At 35.4% G+C, this 16,794-nt stretch overlaps 1 protein-coding gene across 9 annotated transcripts in view; it reads right to left on the bottom strand.

Annotated features, from left to right (window-relative positions):
- DICER1 (dicer 1, ribonuclease III) overlaps positions 1-16,794 on the bottom strand; it is a 67,732-nt gene that overhangs the window by 36,883 nt on the left and 14,055 nt on the right. For 5 of the 9 annotated variants that reach the window (XM_072863823.1, XM_072863818.1, XM_072863822.1 and 2 more), the window contains 6 exons: positions 11,885-11,950; positions 10,839-10,939; positions 2,747-2,943; positions 1,041-1,203; positions 477-607; positions 231-365 (listed from right to left, as the gene is read on the bottom strand). In XM_072863823.1, coding sequence (XP_072719924.1) covers positions 231-365; positions 477-607; positions 1,041-1,203; positions 2,747-2,890 — 573 coding nt within the window. In that variant the 5' untranslated portion in view covers positions 2,891-2,943; positions 10,839-10,939; positions 11,885-11,950. Of the gene's footprint in view, positions 1-230; positions 366-476; positions 608-1,040; positions 1,204-2,746; positions 2,944-10,838; positions 10,967-11,884; positions 11,951-16,794 lie in introns of all 9 variants that reach the window. The other 4 variants (XM_072863824.1, XM_072863819.1, XM_072863826.1 and 1 more) reach the window with 3 other exon arrangements.

The raw sequence follows: 16,794 nt of genomic DNA on the forward strand, positions 1-16,794 counted from the left end.
AATCCCCACTGTAAAATACAGTAAATACTATGAAATAGAAAAAAAGTGTATCACTGAAGTCTTAATTCATTACAGTAATTTCACAGTCCCAGAACATGCTAAAATATGGTTGTACCGATATTTTTCCTTGGAGGCAAAAGCTGCCTTAAATGGTTCCCACTTCTCCAGTCCTCCCACCTGACTCCTCCTCCTCAACCAAGTATTAAAACAGTCATGCAATGGAAACCCACCTTCATAATTTCACGGTATGGGTGATCCTGGATTGCCAGATGGCACTCATCAAACACCAGAAGATTAATATTTGACAAGGATAAATACTCATTTCTCAAAACAGTCAAAGCAACATGACATGTCATAACCAGAACCTAGATTGAAAGAAAAAAAAAAGCGTCAGTATAAGAAAAGTGCAAGCTTCTGATCAAGCCTAACTTAATGTAAGCTCTGCTTATATTTATAGTTTATACTTAATATGTTACCTGATGCTTAGAGAATTCCTGACTCCACTTCTCTTTTGTCCATAATTCAGTTGTCTCTAAACTTGAATACTCTCCCACTTTAAGATCTGAATGTGTCCTGACAGCTGACACTTGTTGAGCAACTTGATTTGCTTAAGAAAAAAATATAAAAAATCTCAATCACATAAAGGTCTTTTCAGACATTAATTTTCAAGATGTGTGTCATATTACCTAGCACCATGTTTCATAACACAGCTTAGACTAATGTTAAACCAGGTGTACATGGCAATTGCCTCCATGTAAAACCACAGCAAGGAAACAGATTGGTAACTAAATTGCACTTCAGATTGAATGTCTTAATTTTAAACCAGGAAACAGAAAATGTCATACAGATAAACAGGTTGTATTACATGGATTATAAGCACAAGATGAAAGGATTCACATTCTTTTAGCAGTTTAGCATCCTTGCTGTTGAAGCCTATGCAAAAGTTTCTCCCAACTTTGCTTTCACATAACTTCTATTAAGGAACATGCCAAGGAAATATTAGCAGCATGTTTAGGAAATTAATATACTTTTCCCCTTACCTGAATTGACCAAGAACACAGTCCTTTTTCCATTTTTGTTGAAATCTCCCCTGATCTGATAGGACAGCTCTTTAGTGAGTAGTACTGCAATAAAAGTCTTCCCTGAGCCAGTGTTTAAGCAGACTATTGTATTATGATCCAAAGCTGCTTCAAGCAGTTCAACCTAGGTTTAAAAAATAATAATGTCCTTACTTGCGGCAATGCAGTGAAAAAGCTGACAAAAAAAGTAACACAGGTGGTAAATAAACTACAGACACGTCAGTAGTATCTCTAGAGATCTTTCCAGTGCCATAGAATTAATATGTCTCTTTCATAACAATGTAGTCACAGCCTTTCAAAAAATATTAATACACACTATGTATGTGTGATTAATACACACTATATATATGTGTGTCAATTGTATGAGGTTCAACAAGGCTGTGTCGAGTCCCGCACCTGGGTCACAACAAGGCCATGCAACACTACAGGCTTGGGGAAGAGTGGCCGGAAAGCTGCCTGGCAGAAAAGGACCTGGGGGTGTTGGTTGACAGCCACCTGAATATGAGCCAGCTAGAATACGAGCGGCTGAGGGAACTGGGGTTGTTTAGCCTGGAGAAAAGGAGGCTGAGGGGAGACCTTATCGCTCTCTACAACTACCTGAAAGGAGGTTGTAGAGAGGTGGGTGATGGTCTCTTCTCCAAGTAACAAGCCATAGGACAAGAGGAAATGGCCTCAAGTTGCACCAGGGGAAGTTTAGAATGGATATTAGGAAAAATTTCTTCACCAAAAGGGTTGTCAAGCATTGGAACAGGCTGCCCAGGGAAGTGGCTGAGTCGCCATCCCTGGAGGTATTTAAAAGACATGTAGATGTGGTGCTTAGGGACATGGTTTAGTGGTGGACTTGGCAGTGCTAGGTTAACGGCTGGACTTGATCTTAAAGGACTTTTCCAACCTAAACAATTCTATGATTCTATATAGTCTAGCTTCTAAATCTAAAATTGTTTAATATCACAATTTGCTGCTATTTTAAGTAGCTTTCTAAGTATATCTTTTTAATAGATTATTCTGTTGCTAGATACATTGTGTGAAGAAAGAAGCTAGAGCTTTTAAATCTAACTGTATACATCACTTCAGCCAAATAAGCAAGTATATTAACTCAAGGTGACCTAAGCTTTTCAGTAATACTAACCAAATGCTAGCTTTCAGGCACTCTGCAATGCAAAGAAAACTTAAATTCTAGAACTCAGAAATAGCTTTCCTTAACAAAATGAAAAATCAGAGTGCCCTGATGAGGTTTCTGACATTGCTGAGCTGCTTTGACCAGGATGTGAACCAAAAATCAAGATTTACCATGTAGAAGACAGACGATCAGAGGGGGAAGGAGGCATGATCGTATACATACAATTGAGATGCACAGTGTGATGTTTACTGTATTTGTCCCTAACAGCATTTTGCAGAGAGCAGCAAGAGACTACTTAGCTTAAAAGTTGTTCTGCTCATTAGAGCAAACTGAGAAGAGGGCATGGGAACATTACAATTGTAGAACACAGACAAACTAAAGAAAAAGAGACACAATTAACTCCCAACAGGTGGAGCTGTGAGAGAGACATGCCTAGACTGTGTGCAACACTGCACATTCTCCAGCTGCTCTGGTTCTTTTTCTGTTAAGTTAATGGATTTAATTGTACTTTTTTCTGACATTACTGTATTAGTATTATCACTAGTACCTGATATTTTCTTGGCGTGTAAATGTTATCATGAATTGCTTCTTGTTGCCATGGTAGTCCAAAAAATGGACCCATTGGGGAGGAAGCAGGGGTCATGAGCTGCAGTCCTGCCATGCTGAGGGATTGCAAAGCAGGGCTTTTCATTCATTCATTCATCCAGTGTTTCTTTCATTGCATTTTTGTTCCAGCACAGCCTACTATGAGAAGAAAAAGAAACAGTATTAGATACAGTCACAATATAAAGCAAGAAGAGAAAATTTATTCCAAGAAAAGGACGTTACTTGATTTTACTTCCAGTAAGTGCTAAATCTCATGCTATTTTCAGCAGAAAATGTTAATTTTAAATTTACAGGCACTTTTCCACTCAAAGATGTGTGTTTATCAAAGTACTAAAGAAATTCAAAAGGAGCTGTACTTTATGGGGCAAAGTTCATTCTAGGTATTTGGATTTATGCATGTATATTTCAGAATAAAGTCCCATTTATGTTCTGACAGAATCCCATTTAAAACATCTTTAAGAACAAATTTTTAAAAATAAAGCTGTTTTAGCTTTATTTCAGGAAAGGAAAAGGTCGATTTTCTAAAGCACAGGCATAAATAAGTATTACATTTTCCATTTCTCTTTCCAACCAAAAAGTCCCTATGACCAGTTAAAGCTTTACATACACAAACACAACAGGAACTTTAATCAGCAGGAAAAAAACAGATACTCACAAGAACCTCAGTATTTTCAAATCAACAGATTCTGATAAGGCTATCTATTTAAGGAATTGGCAGAAATATTATAAATAACTGCTGATGACTCTGATAAGGACTAATGGAAAAGTGGACCCTTATCATGTTAACCACCAATTTCCAGAAAGATATTTTAATTGATAAACAAATAAACCATTCGCAAGTTGATGACAACTATGAACTGGAAAACACTTTCCTACTAAGGCTATGAAGTCCTCATCACAGGGGGTTTTTAAAAATGTTTGCTATCTGTCAGGAATGACCAAGGTTACAAAAAAACAAAAAAGGAATCAATTCTACCTTGCCCAGGGAAACTGATTAAGGCCTGACAATATAGAAAAATATTGAAGTATAATACAAACATACTGCACCAAATCTAAGAAATTTTGAATACCTCCCCCCCTTCAAATCAGATACCTACACTATTCAACAAAACAATATTTTTGAAAGTTTTCCTCAAAATTCCTAGATGCTCTACATTCATTTTAGCATCAGTCTCAAAATGAGAAACGCATAAAATTGACAATGCTTTAAAGTTTAAGCATTCATTAGAAATACATGAGGAAAAGCTAATTATCAGCTTATTGCATAGAACTGTCCTTGCTTTTCTATATAACAGGAAAGTTGGTTAAATCTTGCAAATGTGCCGGGGGGGGGGGGGGGAAGAGAAAAGTCTGATATGGTATCTAATAGAAAATATTAACCACTAATGATTATGAGAAATAACTGCTTTGAGATATTACAAATAAAGCAGTAATTTTTTTTAAAAAAAGTATTTATTTATTTTTGTACCAAGATGAAATTTTATTTTATTTACCATAGTCTTCCACTAATAAAGCATTGTAGCTCTTTCTCATATATTCACATTTTTAAGTTAAATATTATAATTTGGGCCATGTCTAAACACTGTTTTATATTCTAACTTAACTAATATTAAATAACTATGGGAACCTCTGACAAAAGAGATCAAACAGATTCTCTTTAGTTTTCCATCTCAGGTATATCTTGTAATATAAGGAGAAGGCAATACATTGAATTACATGACCGCTCCTCTTGCAGATTTATGCAGAAATAATGCCACTTTCTATAAAGTAGTCAGAGACAAAGCTTTGTCTCAGTTTTTTCCAAAGGGGTAGGGAGAGTCCTGAAGGACAGTGTGGTTAAGTTGAAGTAATATTGTTCTGTTCCATTATAAAGAATTATTTCTCTTTTGAAGGCAAACATTCAGTAGTAAACCCTACTTAGTGAAAGAGGGTAAACGTATCTTCTTGGTCTTTGGCTCAGCAATCGATGTACTTCCCCCTCCATCAAAAATAGTATTTCTTTACCAAGAAAACTGTGTTGATATTGCTGGAATCTTGTCTGATATTTTAATTTGAGCTTCACAGACACTGTCAGGGTGAGAAGACTCCAGAAAGAAAAGATGTATTCAAATGTTGGATTTTTTTTAAAAAATAAAAGGAATTCATGTACATTTTCACAGGACATACTAAAGTACGTTCTTGACATTTTATCTGATTTTTTTTTCCCAGTTGCTTTTGAATGAATCTCCAAACTCATGCAAATCTTCTCATTTATTTTTTCAGTCCTGTAACCTAAGCTACCATTTCAGCCTGAGTCTTTCAGATTATCTAAATAGCTAAAATGGATCAGTATGATATTGCTTTATTTAGCTCCAAATAGAAAACAACATAGTCTACACACATCATAAAATCAGTAATACATCATTATTCATTTTAGTTATAATACAAAAAGACTCCTGTCGATTTCTAAATTGTTTTTGTACATTTCAAACAATGCATACAAGCACATGCAGGTTCTGTTCTAACAATTCAACTAGTAACTTTATAGAGCTTTCAAATCTGGCACAACTACAAGATGTTTTGGTTCAATCCCTCTTTGGAACTAGTGGCTTCATGGCTGTTCCTCCACTGGGACTCCACAGCTCTGGGCCACAGGAGATAACCAGCAGGAAAGATGTGTATGTGCTATACTGTTTGCATGTAGCAAAGATGATCATCCTTGACATTCTGATCTATTGAGCATCTGCCCATCAAATGTACTTATGTTAATCACTATGTGACTAAACAAATTAAATCAGTCATGTGGCGAGAGCAGTAGCATGACATACAATCTTCCCCAGCCACTGGCAGAAAGCCTCTGGAAACTCTGGGCACTGCTAACTTAAGTGAAGCTTTTGTATGAACTGACAGCTTAGGTGTATGAGAGCAGGGGAGAAGGGAAAAAACAGAGAAAGGAGTGTTGTCCCTGACCCACCCCAAGCTTATGGATGAAGCTCCCCTTTAATATATCTAGCTTCTCTTTTTATATTCCAATGAGTATCATGCTAGTTGGTAACACATACAAGAAATCCTTTGAAGAACACAAGAGTCTTTATCACGACTACAATATTTCATTGAAATGGTCTCAGGCATGTTTCTCTACTTACATAAAACAACTCATGTGGAAACACAGTTAGTGTTTGCTTTGTTTAAAGTCAGACCTGGTCACAGCCATCATAATTGATCAAGGCTAGAAGGGACCAGGAAAAAAAACCCAAACCTTTTGCATAATAAAAGCTAAGGCTGATTCGCCAATCATTCTTGTATCTAAGCACAGCCACTTCAGTTTTATAAATCACTTTAGATCAGCAGTGTCTCCTCTTTGTTTACTATTCCACTTATTTTGTGTTTCTTTTCCAAATCTTAAGTACAACCTTGGGAACATATAAAATAGCTATATCACATCACCAGGAGGGAACTAATGAAAGAAAACCAAACTTATTTGAGAAGGTTGCCAATAAAAAACAAGATCTAATATTTACAAATAAGCATATCTCCTTTGCTACACACTTCACAACAGTGATACTAGGTTAGCTACCCCACTGCAAGAAGCAAGGGGATTTATACTTACACATGGTTCCAGCTTGATTTGGAAGAGCTGTGAAACAACACATCCTCTAAACTACAATTTTGGTTTCTGTGTATCTTCATGGAAGACCTGCCCTAAAGTACAATCATCTCATCGAGATCAAAAAGCATTCTCAAAAAAACCTTTAAAGTGCCAAGGCAGAAGTACATGCACATTTGTAACTTGAAAAGTCAGCACAAGCAAAACACCATTGCCTGCCACTGTTAACTATACCATTATTACCCTGCAATCTGTCAAAAAAAAGGAGAATTTAGCTATGACAAACTGTACAATTAATCAGCAAAATAACAAAGTTAAGCTCACATGAGGCAGAATGCACTTGAAACAGCTTAAATCCCCTCCCACTATATGCTAACTCAGGTAAAAAGAAAAAGCTCTCCTCCCTAAACCATCAATGCTACTTCCTGCTGTGCTAAAGTTTCCTAGTCCTGGCCTTCCTTTGTATTATTTGTATTGGAAGTATATAAGATCTGACAAGATCAATGTCAATGTTATTACATTAGTAAGCCAGAATAATGAAGTAATTGTATTATTCTCTACTTCTCTATTTCAATAGCAAGGAAAAATACCACGTTCTTCAATAAAAGCAAAGCAGTACAGGACCATCTAGAAATAAAAAGGGAAAAAACATATCTACTTGAAGAACAGATTTTAAATTGAAAACATTTGAGATCTAAGTACATGTGTTCAGAATTTGTGGACAGAAATCAACTGAACTTGGCTAACTGAAACTAGCGTACAGGGAAGCAGGAAAAAAACAAACTAGTCCTGATCAGCCAGTGTGAGTAACAAAGATACCTGCTAAAATGTTCTATCTTTATCCAATGCGTTATTTTGAAAACCGATAGAACAAGAAACTGTAAGAACTTGCTGAAGCCAAATTTGGAGGGACAAGCACAAGAAACAAGTGCTGCTTCCTGTGGCTTTAGACTAGGTTACAGAAGCTGGACAAAGCACCACAGTGCCCAAGCTTATCTGTTCTACTAAAATAATAATGAAAGGTCTAGTTTTACAGCCATCAATCTTGACAGTTTTAGGAGCAAAATTCACAACTTGATGTCCTTACTTTAATGCACATTTATGTGAACAGACAGTGAACTGCAGAGCTAAAACTAACGCCATATTCGACCATTTCAAGAACTTTGTTTCAGAAGGGCATGAGGTTGGGAATGAATAGCCAGCAACATTTAATAGCAGTTTCTTCCAGTCTACAGTAATTCTGGAAGTGTGGTGTAGGTTTTTCAGTCATAGGACTATATCCAAGTTGAAGCAGTCCTTTGGTGCACAAAAAGATTTCAAGGTTTACTGCGTTAATGAATACAAGCCAAACCAAGTAGGGCACTCACCTGGAGTAAGACCTCCTGGATCTAGTCCTGCTTCAAGGACTGTTTAAAACATTTATGGAATGACACTCTGAAGTAAACAGAGAAGAGACTAGAGCCCTAGGGACGCATTTTTCAAGTTTTTACCACCATTTGCATGCATAGTATGTGTTATATTCATATCAAGTTAATGCAATACTACAACTATCTCCTATTAACAACAAAAATTTATTACTGCCATGCACAATGTATTTCATCTGCTTTCTTCACTAACATTGATTTGTAAATTTGTACCTGATATAATCCTTGTGATACAAAAATTATTTCTAGTGCTGTAGGTTTTCATCTTTGTCCAGGAATGTCTAATTTATTCTCTAAAAACACTCTCAGCATCAGCCAAAAAAAAAGTTAGCCTCAAGGGGTGGAAAAAAAAAAATCCACTTACTCTAAAGTAAATAAACCACAATCTATACAAAAGATATGACTAGAATCTTGCTGCTTGAATATTCTTTTACACAAACACCTAAAGAGTCTGAATATCACATTCTTTATAGTAAGTTTTACATCCGAATCCTACATGAAACATTAATTGCTGAAAGATCTAACACAGAAAATTCTTACTTGGGTAATGGAGGAACAAGGAAAAAGAAAACTATAAAATATTACAAATACAAAATACAAAGTAGAAAATTAATGTCAATGTTAATTTACAAAATGTAAAATATTCACGGAGGATGTTCCATACCAACTACTGCAGAAGTCTGTAGTAAAGTGACTTCTACTTACACCATAAGCATTCGGTGGCAAGAATTGTTTTTGCTCAAGTGAAGGTCAACATACAAGATTCCTACATCGTCCGAGTTCTAAACCTGTTTTTAGAAGTGTATTCTTAAAAGGATTTTACTTTTCCTGTGATAGTCCAAAAGCATTACAAAAGCATATTTTGTGAATATTAGTCCTGTAACTTCAGTTCTCTTAGAGAACTTAAAAAAACCCAAACAAAACATAACCAGGTTTTTTTTGTTGGTTTGTTTTTTTTTGGGGGGGGTGGGGGCAAAACTCAAACATCTCAGAAACAAGTTTGAAAGTTTCATTTTCATGGGAAAAGGGTTTTTTCCCCTTCACTTAGCAGCCAATATCTAGGATACTCTGAAAATTAAGCATTGAGATTTCTGCTCCCAACTCAAAATTCAAAGTTTCTAAACAACATCGTTCGGCCCAGAAGGTCTAAAGTAAGGAAATACTGTCAAACAATATTATTCACAAGATGAATCAGAAATCTCTTTTGTATTATGCTATCTTTAACATAAAACACAGCTGCATGAGACACTCCTTATCTGTTATCCTTCAAAGACCTTCACCACATGCATTGCCTAACAGCAGTTTTTATGTTTGGTCATACAATATTCTTGAAGGGATGGGGGGGGGGGGGAGGGGGGGGCGGGGATCATATTTTGGATCTGTTCCCTTTCAAGAAGGGCAAACAGAATACATAAATGCTTACAAAGCTCAAATATAAGCATTACTATAAGAACCAGCTTCCCTGGTTTTCCTAGCACAATCATCCATATTCATTATGAATGTTAATCTTGAACTAGAAGAATTTTATTTGTTCTATTTTTCTGATACAGAACCAGTCTAACAGCACAAGCAGAACACTGGTCTCTAACACCATACCAAGACATACCAAAGCAGCAAAGGCTGCTTTCTGTTGTTCAGTAAAGTTTCATTAAAGAGTTTATTTAATGAAGATTACACTGAGGCTCTACACTTGAATGAGCTGCTTCTGAAGCATTTCTACAAGCAATACAGTATCATTAATGGCTGGAATTCCTGGCAGACTCCTCCTAAACCTCTGTATATAGGAAAGAAATGGAGTACAACCTGCCACTTCGCAGACTCAGAAAAACACACAACCCCTTAAGTCTTTCATCTAGTGTTGAGTCACCAGTATGACTAAACCTGGATTTTAGGCAAAAGCCTAATAAACGCTTTCTGTTGCAATTATTCTAGTTCTATCAGAGCCAGCAAGACACAGATCACACCAACAAAATTATGCTGCTGTACACTGTAACAGTCTCTAAAGCAAAAGGATTATACCACCATATATCAGCATAACATACACTGGCTGTAGGGCATTTACCTGTACAGAAATAAAACATGACAACAAAAATCAGTTTCCTAGCATATCTATAGTGACACCAGTACATGAGGCCTTCAGAATAAAAGTTTAGAAAGGGGATGTTTCTCCTTTAACAGATACAGACAGCCAGATTCTGGAACAAACTGTTTCAGTTCTTACAATGATGTGTGTAAGGCCCTGTGCAATGGTCCTAACTATGTAGTCACTTAGTCAGTGGTGCAGAATTGGTGCTAAGCAGATTCCTTTTCTTTTACCTCTAACACAGAGGACAAGAGATAAAACATGAAGTGTATGGCACCTAAGATGCAAAGCAAGGTGAGGACCAGTGAAACTAGATACATTTCTGTCTTCACTATGCTATCAAACTACATATACATTTTTCTTCTACATAGCTTTAATTGGATAGCCTCTTTTCCTGTTTTTGTGGAACTCAATTCAAACTGAAGCACACTATTGAAACTAAGGACTTAACAATTTACCTGCCATTTACTTCCCTCACCATTTACTTTGTATCTCCTATCTGGAACAACATATACATTCAATTCTAATTCCAACCCTTCATATCTCCCCTCTTCCCACTTTTTTTTTTTTTTTAAATTGATTGTATTTCACCAACGCAACCACATTTGAATATAAAAGCCACAAGAAATATTTAAACACACACACTCCCTTTTAAAAAACTGAATACATTTCTAATCATATTTAGCTTCTTAGGAAATATCAAAGCATGTGTTTCATGACAAACATCTTTATCTATGCCATTGCTGCATCTAACCATCTATTGATAAAATAAAGTAGCTACTTTCATTATTCTTTCCAAAGAAATTCACAGTAAATTTCTATAACCTCACACACAGAAGTTACTTTATGGTCCTGAAGAAGCTTTAAACATAAAATAGGAGAATACAGTGAAGCGATACATAAAAACCTGCTTCTCCCTTACTACAAAGCATAGTCTTACCGTTTTAATTTCCGCAGTCTCTGTATTTATGCTTCCCGAACTGCATTTTGACATCATGATATCAGCTTGTAGATTAATCACATAATTTGCAAGCTTCGGCTCTTAAAAACAACAACAAAACCTGTGAACTATAAAAATGGTTTGAAAAGGGAAGTACAATAGCAGAGTTAATTGTGGCAATTCAGTTGCTTATAAACATTTAAATGTGTCAACCCTATACCAACTTGCTGACAAAAAATGAACTAAAGTCTATCCTGAACATGAATTATTTTAGTATTAGAAACGAAAATTTAAAAGAGTCATTTAAAAGCTAATTTTTGGTAGTTTAAATGTGCAAGTAAAGTGTACTTCCCTAATCCTATTTAACAGGTTACTATGATTAATGTTAATAACTGGTTTATGTAAGAAATACAGTAGTAGTATTTTCTACATAATTTTACTATGTTCTGTATAATTGTACTGCTTTTTCCATGTACATTTCATTTCACTTGAGTTAAAAAAACCCCTAAAATCAGAATTCAAACTTCTTTAAAGTATTTCAATTTGAAGCCGCAAATAATACAGTAAATGCATGAAAAAGCAACAAAAGAAGCATTTCTTCCTAAGTACATTACCACATGTTTTTAAAGTAAAAACATTGTGCAATTAAGATGGTGATTTGCATAAAAATACAATCAGCTATACAAGTAAAATGAAGATAGTCATTCATGACAAAGAATCTCATAGATATATTAGCCATTCTATAAAACTACAATAGTAACTAGATAAACTAGAAAAACAACTAGATAAAACTACAACTTAAAACAAAAATACCATATCTAAGCAGATCTACAATGTTCTCAAAGCTCTAAAATTTACACAATATATTCACCTAAAGTATGAGTTTTCCCAAACCTAAAAAGAGAGATTCTGAAGTCAAATTTTTTTAAATCAATACTGAAAACTTAAATGCAAAATGGATCTTGATGAAAATTTCTACTCCAATCAGTTCCATAAAGTTAACAAGAAGGACACTCCCAAGATTACTTCAGTATGTTCATTTTTACCTCAAATGCTGATGCTGAGCTTTTCCAGAGTCTCCAAGCCTGTAATTTTGTTTCACCCTAGGTAACCTAAAAGGCAATATAAAAAGAGAGCATTTTAACATGAACTGCCATAAAAATCAATTGTGCCATGTGGTAGTCTGCTTTCTTGCATTTTAATATTTAGCTCTGTAGCAACAGCACATGGTCCTTCAAAATCTAATTATCATATGTCCTTTTTTGGCTAGGGATACAGACAGTCAGTGTCTGAAAGATCAGCCTTAGAGCGCTCAGGAGATATTTGCATATTTTGTTTTATTTGCTAAAGTAATTGCTAGCTGAGTCCAACTAGATTTACAGTTTTCCTCCCCTGTGCACCCTCCAATCATGTTTCACCTAATACAGTAATGAAATCTTGAAGAAACTTATCATTCAACACATTTTAAAAAAAATTCTTAAAGAATGTATGTGTTTTGAGAAAACAAAATAAACAAAGTTATTGTTTTATTTTACAACAAGAATAGGTAGGGAGTGCAGCACAGAAAATCTGATGAGTACTGTGTTCATGTACAAAATACACCTACAAAAATTTTATTCCCAGGGCTACTTTTTAAATTTGTGTTTGCACCATACACACCTTTTTTTCTGCACAAAATACAGCAAATTGTTGCTAAGATGCAGGGACTACAACTTAGATGTATTATCACATGTCCCTGTTATGTCTAGGTTATTCATTTATTCACTGCCTCTAAAACATGAACCAGAATATGTATTCCATTGAACCAGAAAACAGCCTAACCACAGAAAACGGTCACATCTCTGGTAAAAATACAGAAATATACTCCACTTTATATTTGCAAGAAAAGCAGAAAGGAACAATATAGCATTTAGTTACCCCACCATATAATAAACATGAACAGAAAAAAAAAAGGTTCAACTCTGTCAGTAAAGCTAATGCCATATATGGCCTCACATAGCAAATGTACTTTATTCGCTAATCGTAGATGGCAAACAGAAAGCATACAGATCAGCAGGCAAGATCTGGGAGAACCGAAAAAAGTATGTAATTCTCCACCAACCCCAACAATTTCCTTTGGCACGTCAAAACCTTAAAACAGAAGATTGCAGCTTTAATCGATTGGCAGACATGAATTACAGTAGGCCCTTTTAATACCGAAGCCAACATAAAACCAGACAGGCCACATTCCTGAGATGCAGTCAAGTTCTAGTACAAAACAGCGAGCTTATATCACATTAGCATCTAAATGGTGTTGGTGTACCTACTTAGACAAAAGCCTGTTGTGGTAGACGGCCAATCCTGCCTGTCTGCAGGCCAAAGGCATCTGCAGCTTGCCAGTGATCCCAGCCACACAATGGACACAGCTAGGGGTTACCACAGCCAGTAACATAACCAACCCCTCTGGCATTTATTAACTATAACACTGGAGACCAATCTGATAAGATTTTTTTACCACATTAAAAAAGTTATATATACACATCTCCTTTTACTCTACAGTGGCTGGGGATCTTGTTAAAAGAAAGTAAAAGGGACAAAAAGGAAAAATTACATTGACACTGCTAAAAATTAGACTTCTAGAATGTCTTCTATTGAACAGTAATGCCACCATTTAAAAAAAAAAGGTTTCTATGAAGAGCTCAACATTCACATTTTAGATAAAGGTAGAAGGTGAGAGTTCCAAGATAACTAGCCATTTGGAGTATCTAACTAGACACACCACAAACACATCAAATACTCAAAGAACAAAGCAGCAACGTGGAAAAAAAGAAATAATCAGTTCCTATAAAGACATCAAGAGAAGCATCCAAGAAGTGACACATCAGTCACTTCTGCAAATCTCGAGTGCTCCAGCAATCTGCAAGCAGCCACTATTTACTTCTGCAAATCTCAGCCAAGATCTTCAAGTATTTTGGCTATTTGCTACTTAAAAATTTGTTAATACAAAAATCAAGTATCCAAATATACCAAAGAGTATACAGAAGAATACATCAATGGGTTTTGTTTTTATTTCCTGGTTTTGTAATTCAGTATTTGAAAATAATCATGTTGATGTGATACCTAATTGTTGCTATTAAAAAAGACTATCAGAAAGAAGAGGACTGAAATTTTAGAAGTAAAAGACCTATTGACGCACTACAGGCAACAGGCTGACAGTTTGTTTCAGATTCAATGTTCTTGCTCTTCAACTTCTTCTACAGTTTGAAATTAAACAACTATTCCCTCCATCCCAATAATGCTGTTAATATTTAATTAAACCATTATTCAAACTGTTAACGTGAAAATGAAGTTATTATCTTGCAAGAAGATCTATGCAATTGGACTCTTAAGCTCACAATAGAGCTATGACAAAGTGAATTATCTTCATGCAAATACAAATGAATTCCAGTGTGAATCAAAGTCCTGCAGCATCAGAGAGGGTAAGGTAAAAACTACCATCATGATAGGGAGGAAAAAGTCTGTCTAGGCTGGCATCCTGTCTCTCTATAATTAAAGCTGGTAGCAGATGCTGGGGGGGTGGGGGGGGGTGTGTGTGTGCGTGCATGAAGGGGTGACTATAAAACAGGACTCATCCTTCTCTTCCATGTGTTATTCCACCAACCTTATATTTCAAATATTTTCCTTTGGTTTATTATGGTACAAACAACAGTTAGTCAGAAACCACAGTACAAACTCCCTACTGCCTCAGATTAACTCCAAAACAAAATACTCTTAGCATCCAAGGAACTAGGCCTTCTCCAGGAAAGTCAAGGGGAAAAAAAAAACCAAAAATAAAACACATTACACTCAGGACATGTATCTCTAAATAAAAAAAAATCTGAGCTATATGAACACTCTGAAACACATTTAATAGCTTTAATAGCAATTTAACAGAATTAAATTATTCCACCTAATACTTAATTCAATTTTTTTTCAAGCTGCTGCTTGAAAACTAACCCACAGAAAAATCACAGCTAAGTTTATAGACCCTAATTTATGTAGGTAGCAATACTATTATTGTATCAATATCACAAGAAAGGATAAGTGACCATATCTGTGAATTTATTTATCATTTGGCCCTTTACTTGGGTACCAAATTATTTACTTGTGATTGTTTAGTTTATTTAAAGGTTATGTTCAAGCCTTTCAGGCACCTATGTCTTTCGACAGGAAGGTGATTAAGCAGACATTAGGGCAGGGATTTCTCTCTTCCCCAATCCGGGGCCAAGCTGTGAGGCAAGTACAGTTCCAAAGCACCAATTATTCGTGCTTATGATAAGTAAAAGCAGCAGCTGCCCCCTGAATATAACCCCATGTGGGGATTTCAATCCTATTATTTGCATAAACATAAATCCTTTCTCTCCAGGTGGCAAAAAGTCAAGGTCCCCAAAACATGGGTGTTCGACAGTTTTCTGTTATGTCTGTGCCAGAACATCCAAAATTACTAAGAGTCCTCCATTACAAAAGGCTTCCTCTGATGGCCTGTATGATGCATTGTATGATCCAAGACTTGCAGATATTTGGGGTTTAAGTCACCCTCTAGAATTTACACCAAGTCTAAAATCAGAGTTAAAATTCCCCATAGCTGGTCATAATACCAATTTATGTATCACCCAAGAATCAGTGTACAAACAATTAGCTTATTTTCAAAAAAGAATGTATTTATTATTAATGGTGCATCAAACTAACTCATCCTAATGCAACCTTAAAATACAGAAGTATTATGTACTGGCTAGCATATTATTAACTCCAATCACACTTTGGGCTTTGTAGTTTTTAATCTGGCTTCCCAAAAAAAAAAAGAAAGGCTTCTCACCAGTTACACTATGTGTCTGCACATGTTCTTCCCCTGCAAAGAACTTGTGGGCACACTACTGGAATTTTCTTATATGTGAAGCTGGGATGAAGTCAATATTAAGTTCATAGTAGTAGTTATACTATAATAGTATAAAGAGACTATTTTTATTCCCAAATTCAGAAGACATTCAAAGCTGCTCAGATGCAACAGAATCTCATCTCTAGAGAAAACACCAGAGGGGAAAAAACCCAAAATATAATTCATTAATTCTTTCATTTTATTGAAGAAAAAAAATGAATCATTGGCAAGACATTTCCATAGGCCTGCCAGTTTTTTCTCTGAACATGTGAGAACGTCTAAAGCTATAGATGAAAATGCTCTGTGGAACACAGTGTTGCAAGGGCTCTCAACACAAGATGTGAAGAACAGAATTTCCCATGTTATGATTGCAAGAAAAGAATACATGTGCCTGATTGTAAAATGATCTGAATTAATTCCAAAATGGAAAAGGTCATTAGAAAAGGAAATTCTTAGTATCTTAACCTATATAACTGGCTAACCAACTTACTGTGCAGAGCAGCCATAAAAGGCTTTTATGTTGAGACATTTATTGTTTTAAGAGCTGAGAATCAACCAGGCCAGCGTTAATTATCTGTGTGATGATAATCTTAAATCAACAGGTGCAGTGCATTCTGTAGCATTAATGGACCAATGCTAAAAAGCTTTGTGCACCACAAAGCACTTTACATAGATTCCAGGTATTTTTAATTTTCTATTTATAAAAATTAAAATAACCTTTAGCTTAACAGTAGTAATTAATGTTTCCTATTTGAGTTAAACTAAAAATAACTGCAACCTTTAAGGCAGAGGCTTTTATATCCTACTGAAGCGTTAGGCTTCAGCATAGAAGCAGGTACTTAGATCATACTTACCTAGTTGAATACAATTAACATCACGTTAAAAAGCTACAGTATTTTATAGATACTGTTATTTCCCTCCCTGTAAATATATGCTTTTAGAATAGGACATGATCATTCCTTTACATTCTTTACAGTTAAACAAACTAATATAAGACTTCAGCAGTTCATATCAATTAACAATTTTTATTTATTTTAATGCATCAATCTTCACTTTTCAGTA

Source organism: Ciconia boyciana, chromosome 6, assembly GCF_034638445.1.
Source record: "Ciconia boyciana chromosome 6, ASM3463844v1, whole genome shotgun sequence".
NCBI classification, from domain to species: domain Eukaryota; kingdom Metazoa; phylum Chordata; class Aves; order Ciconiiformes; family Ciconiidae; genus Ciconia; species Ciconia boyciana.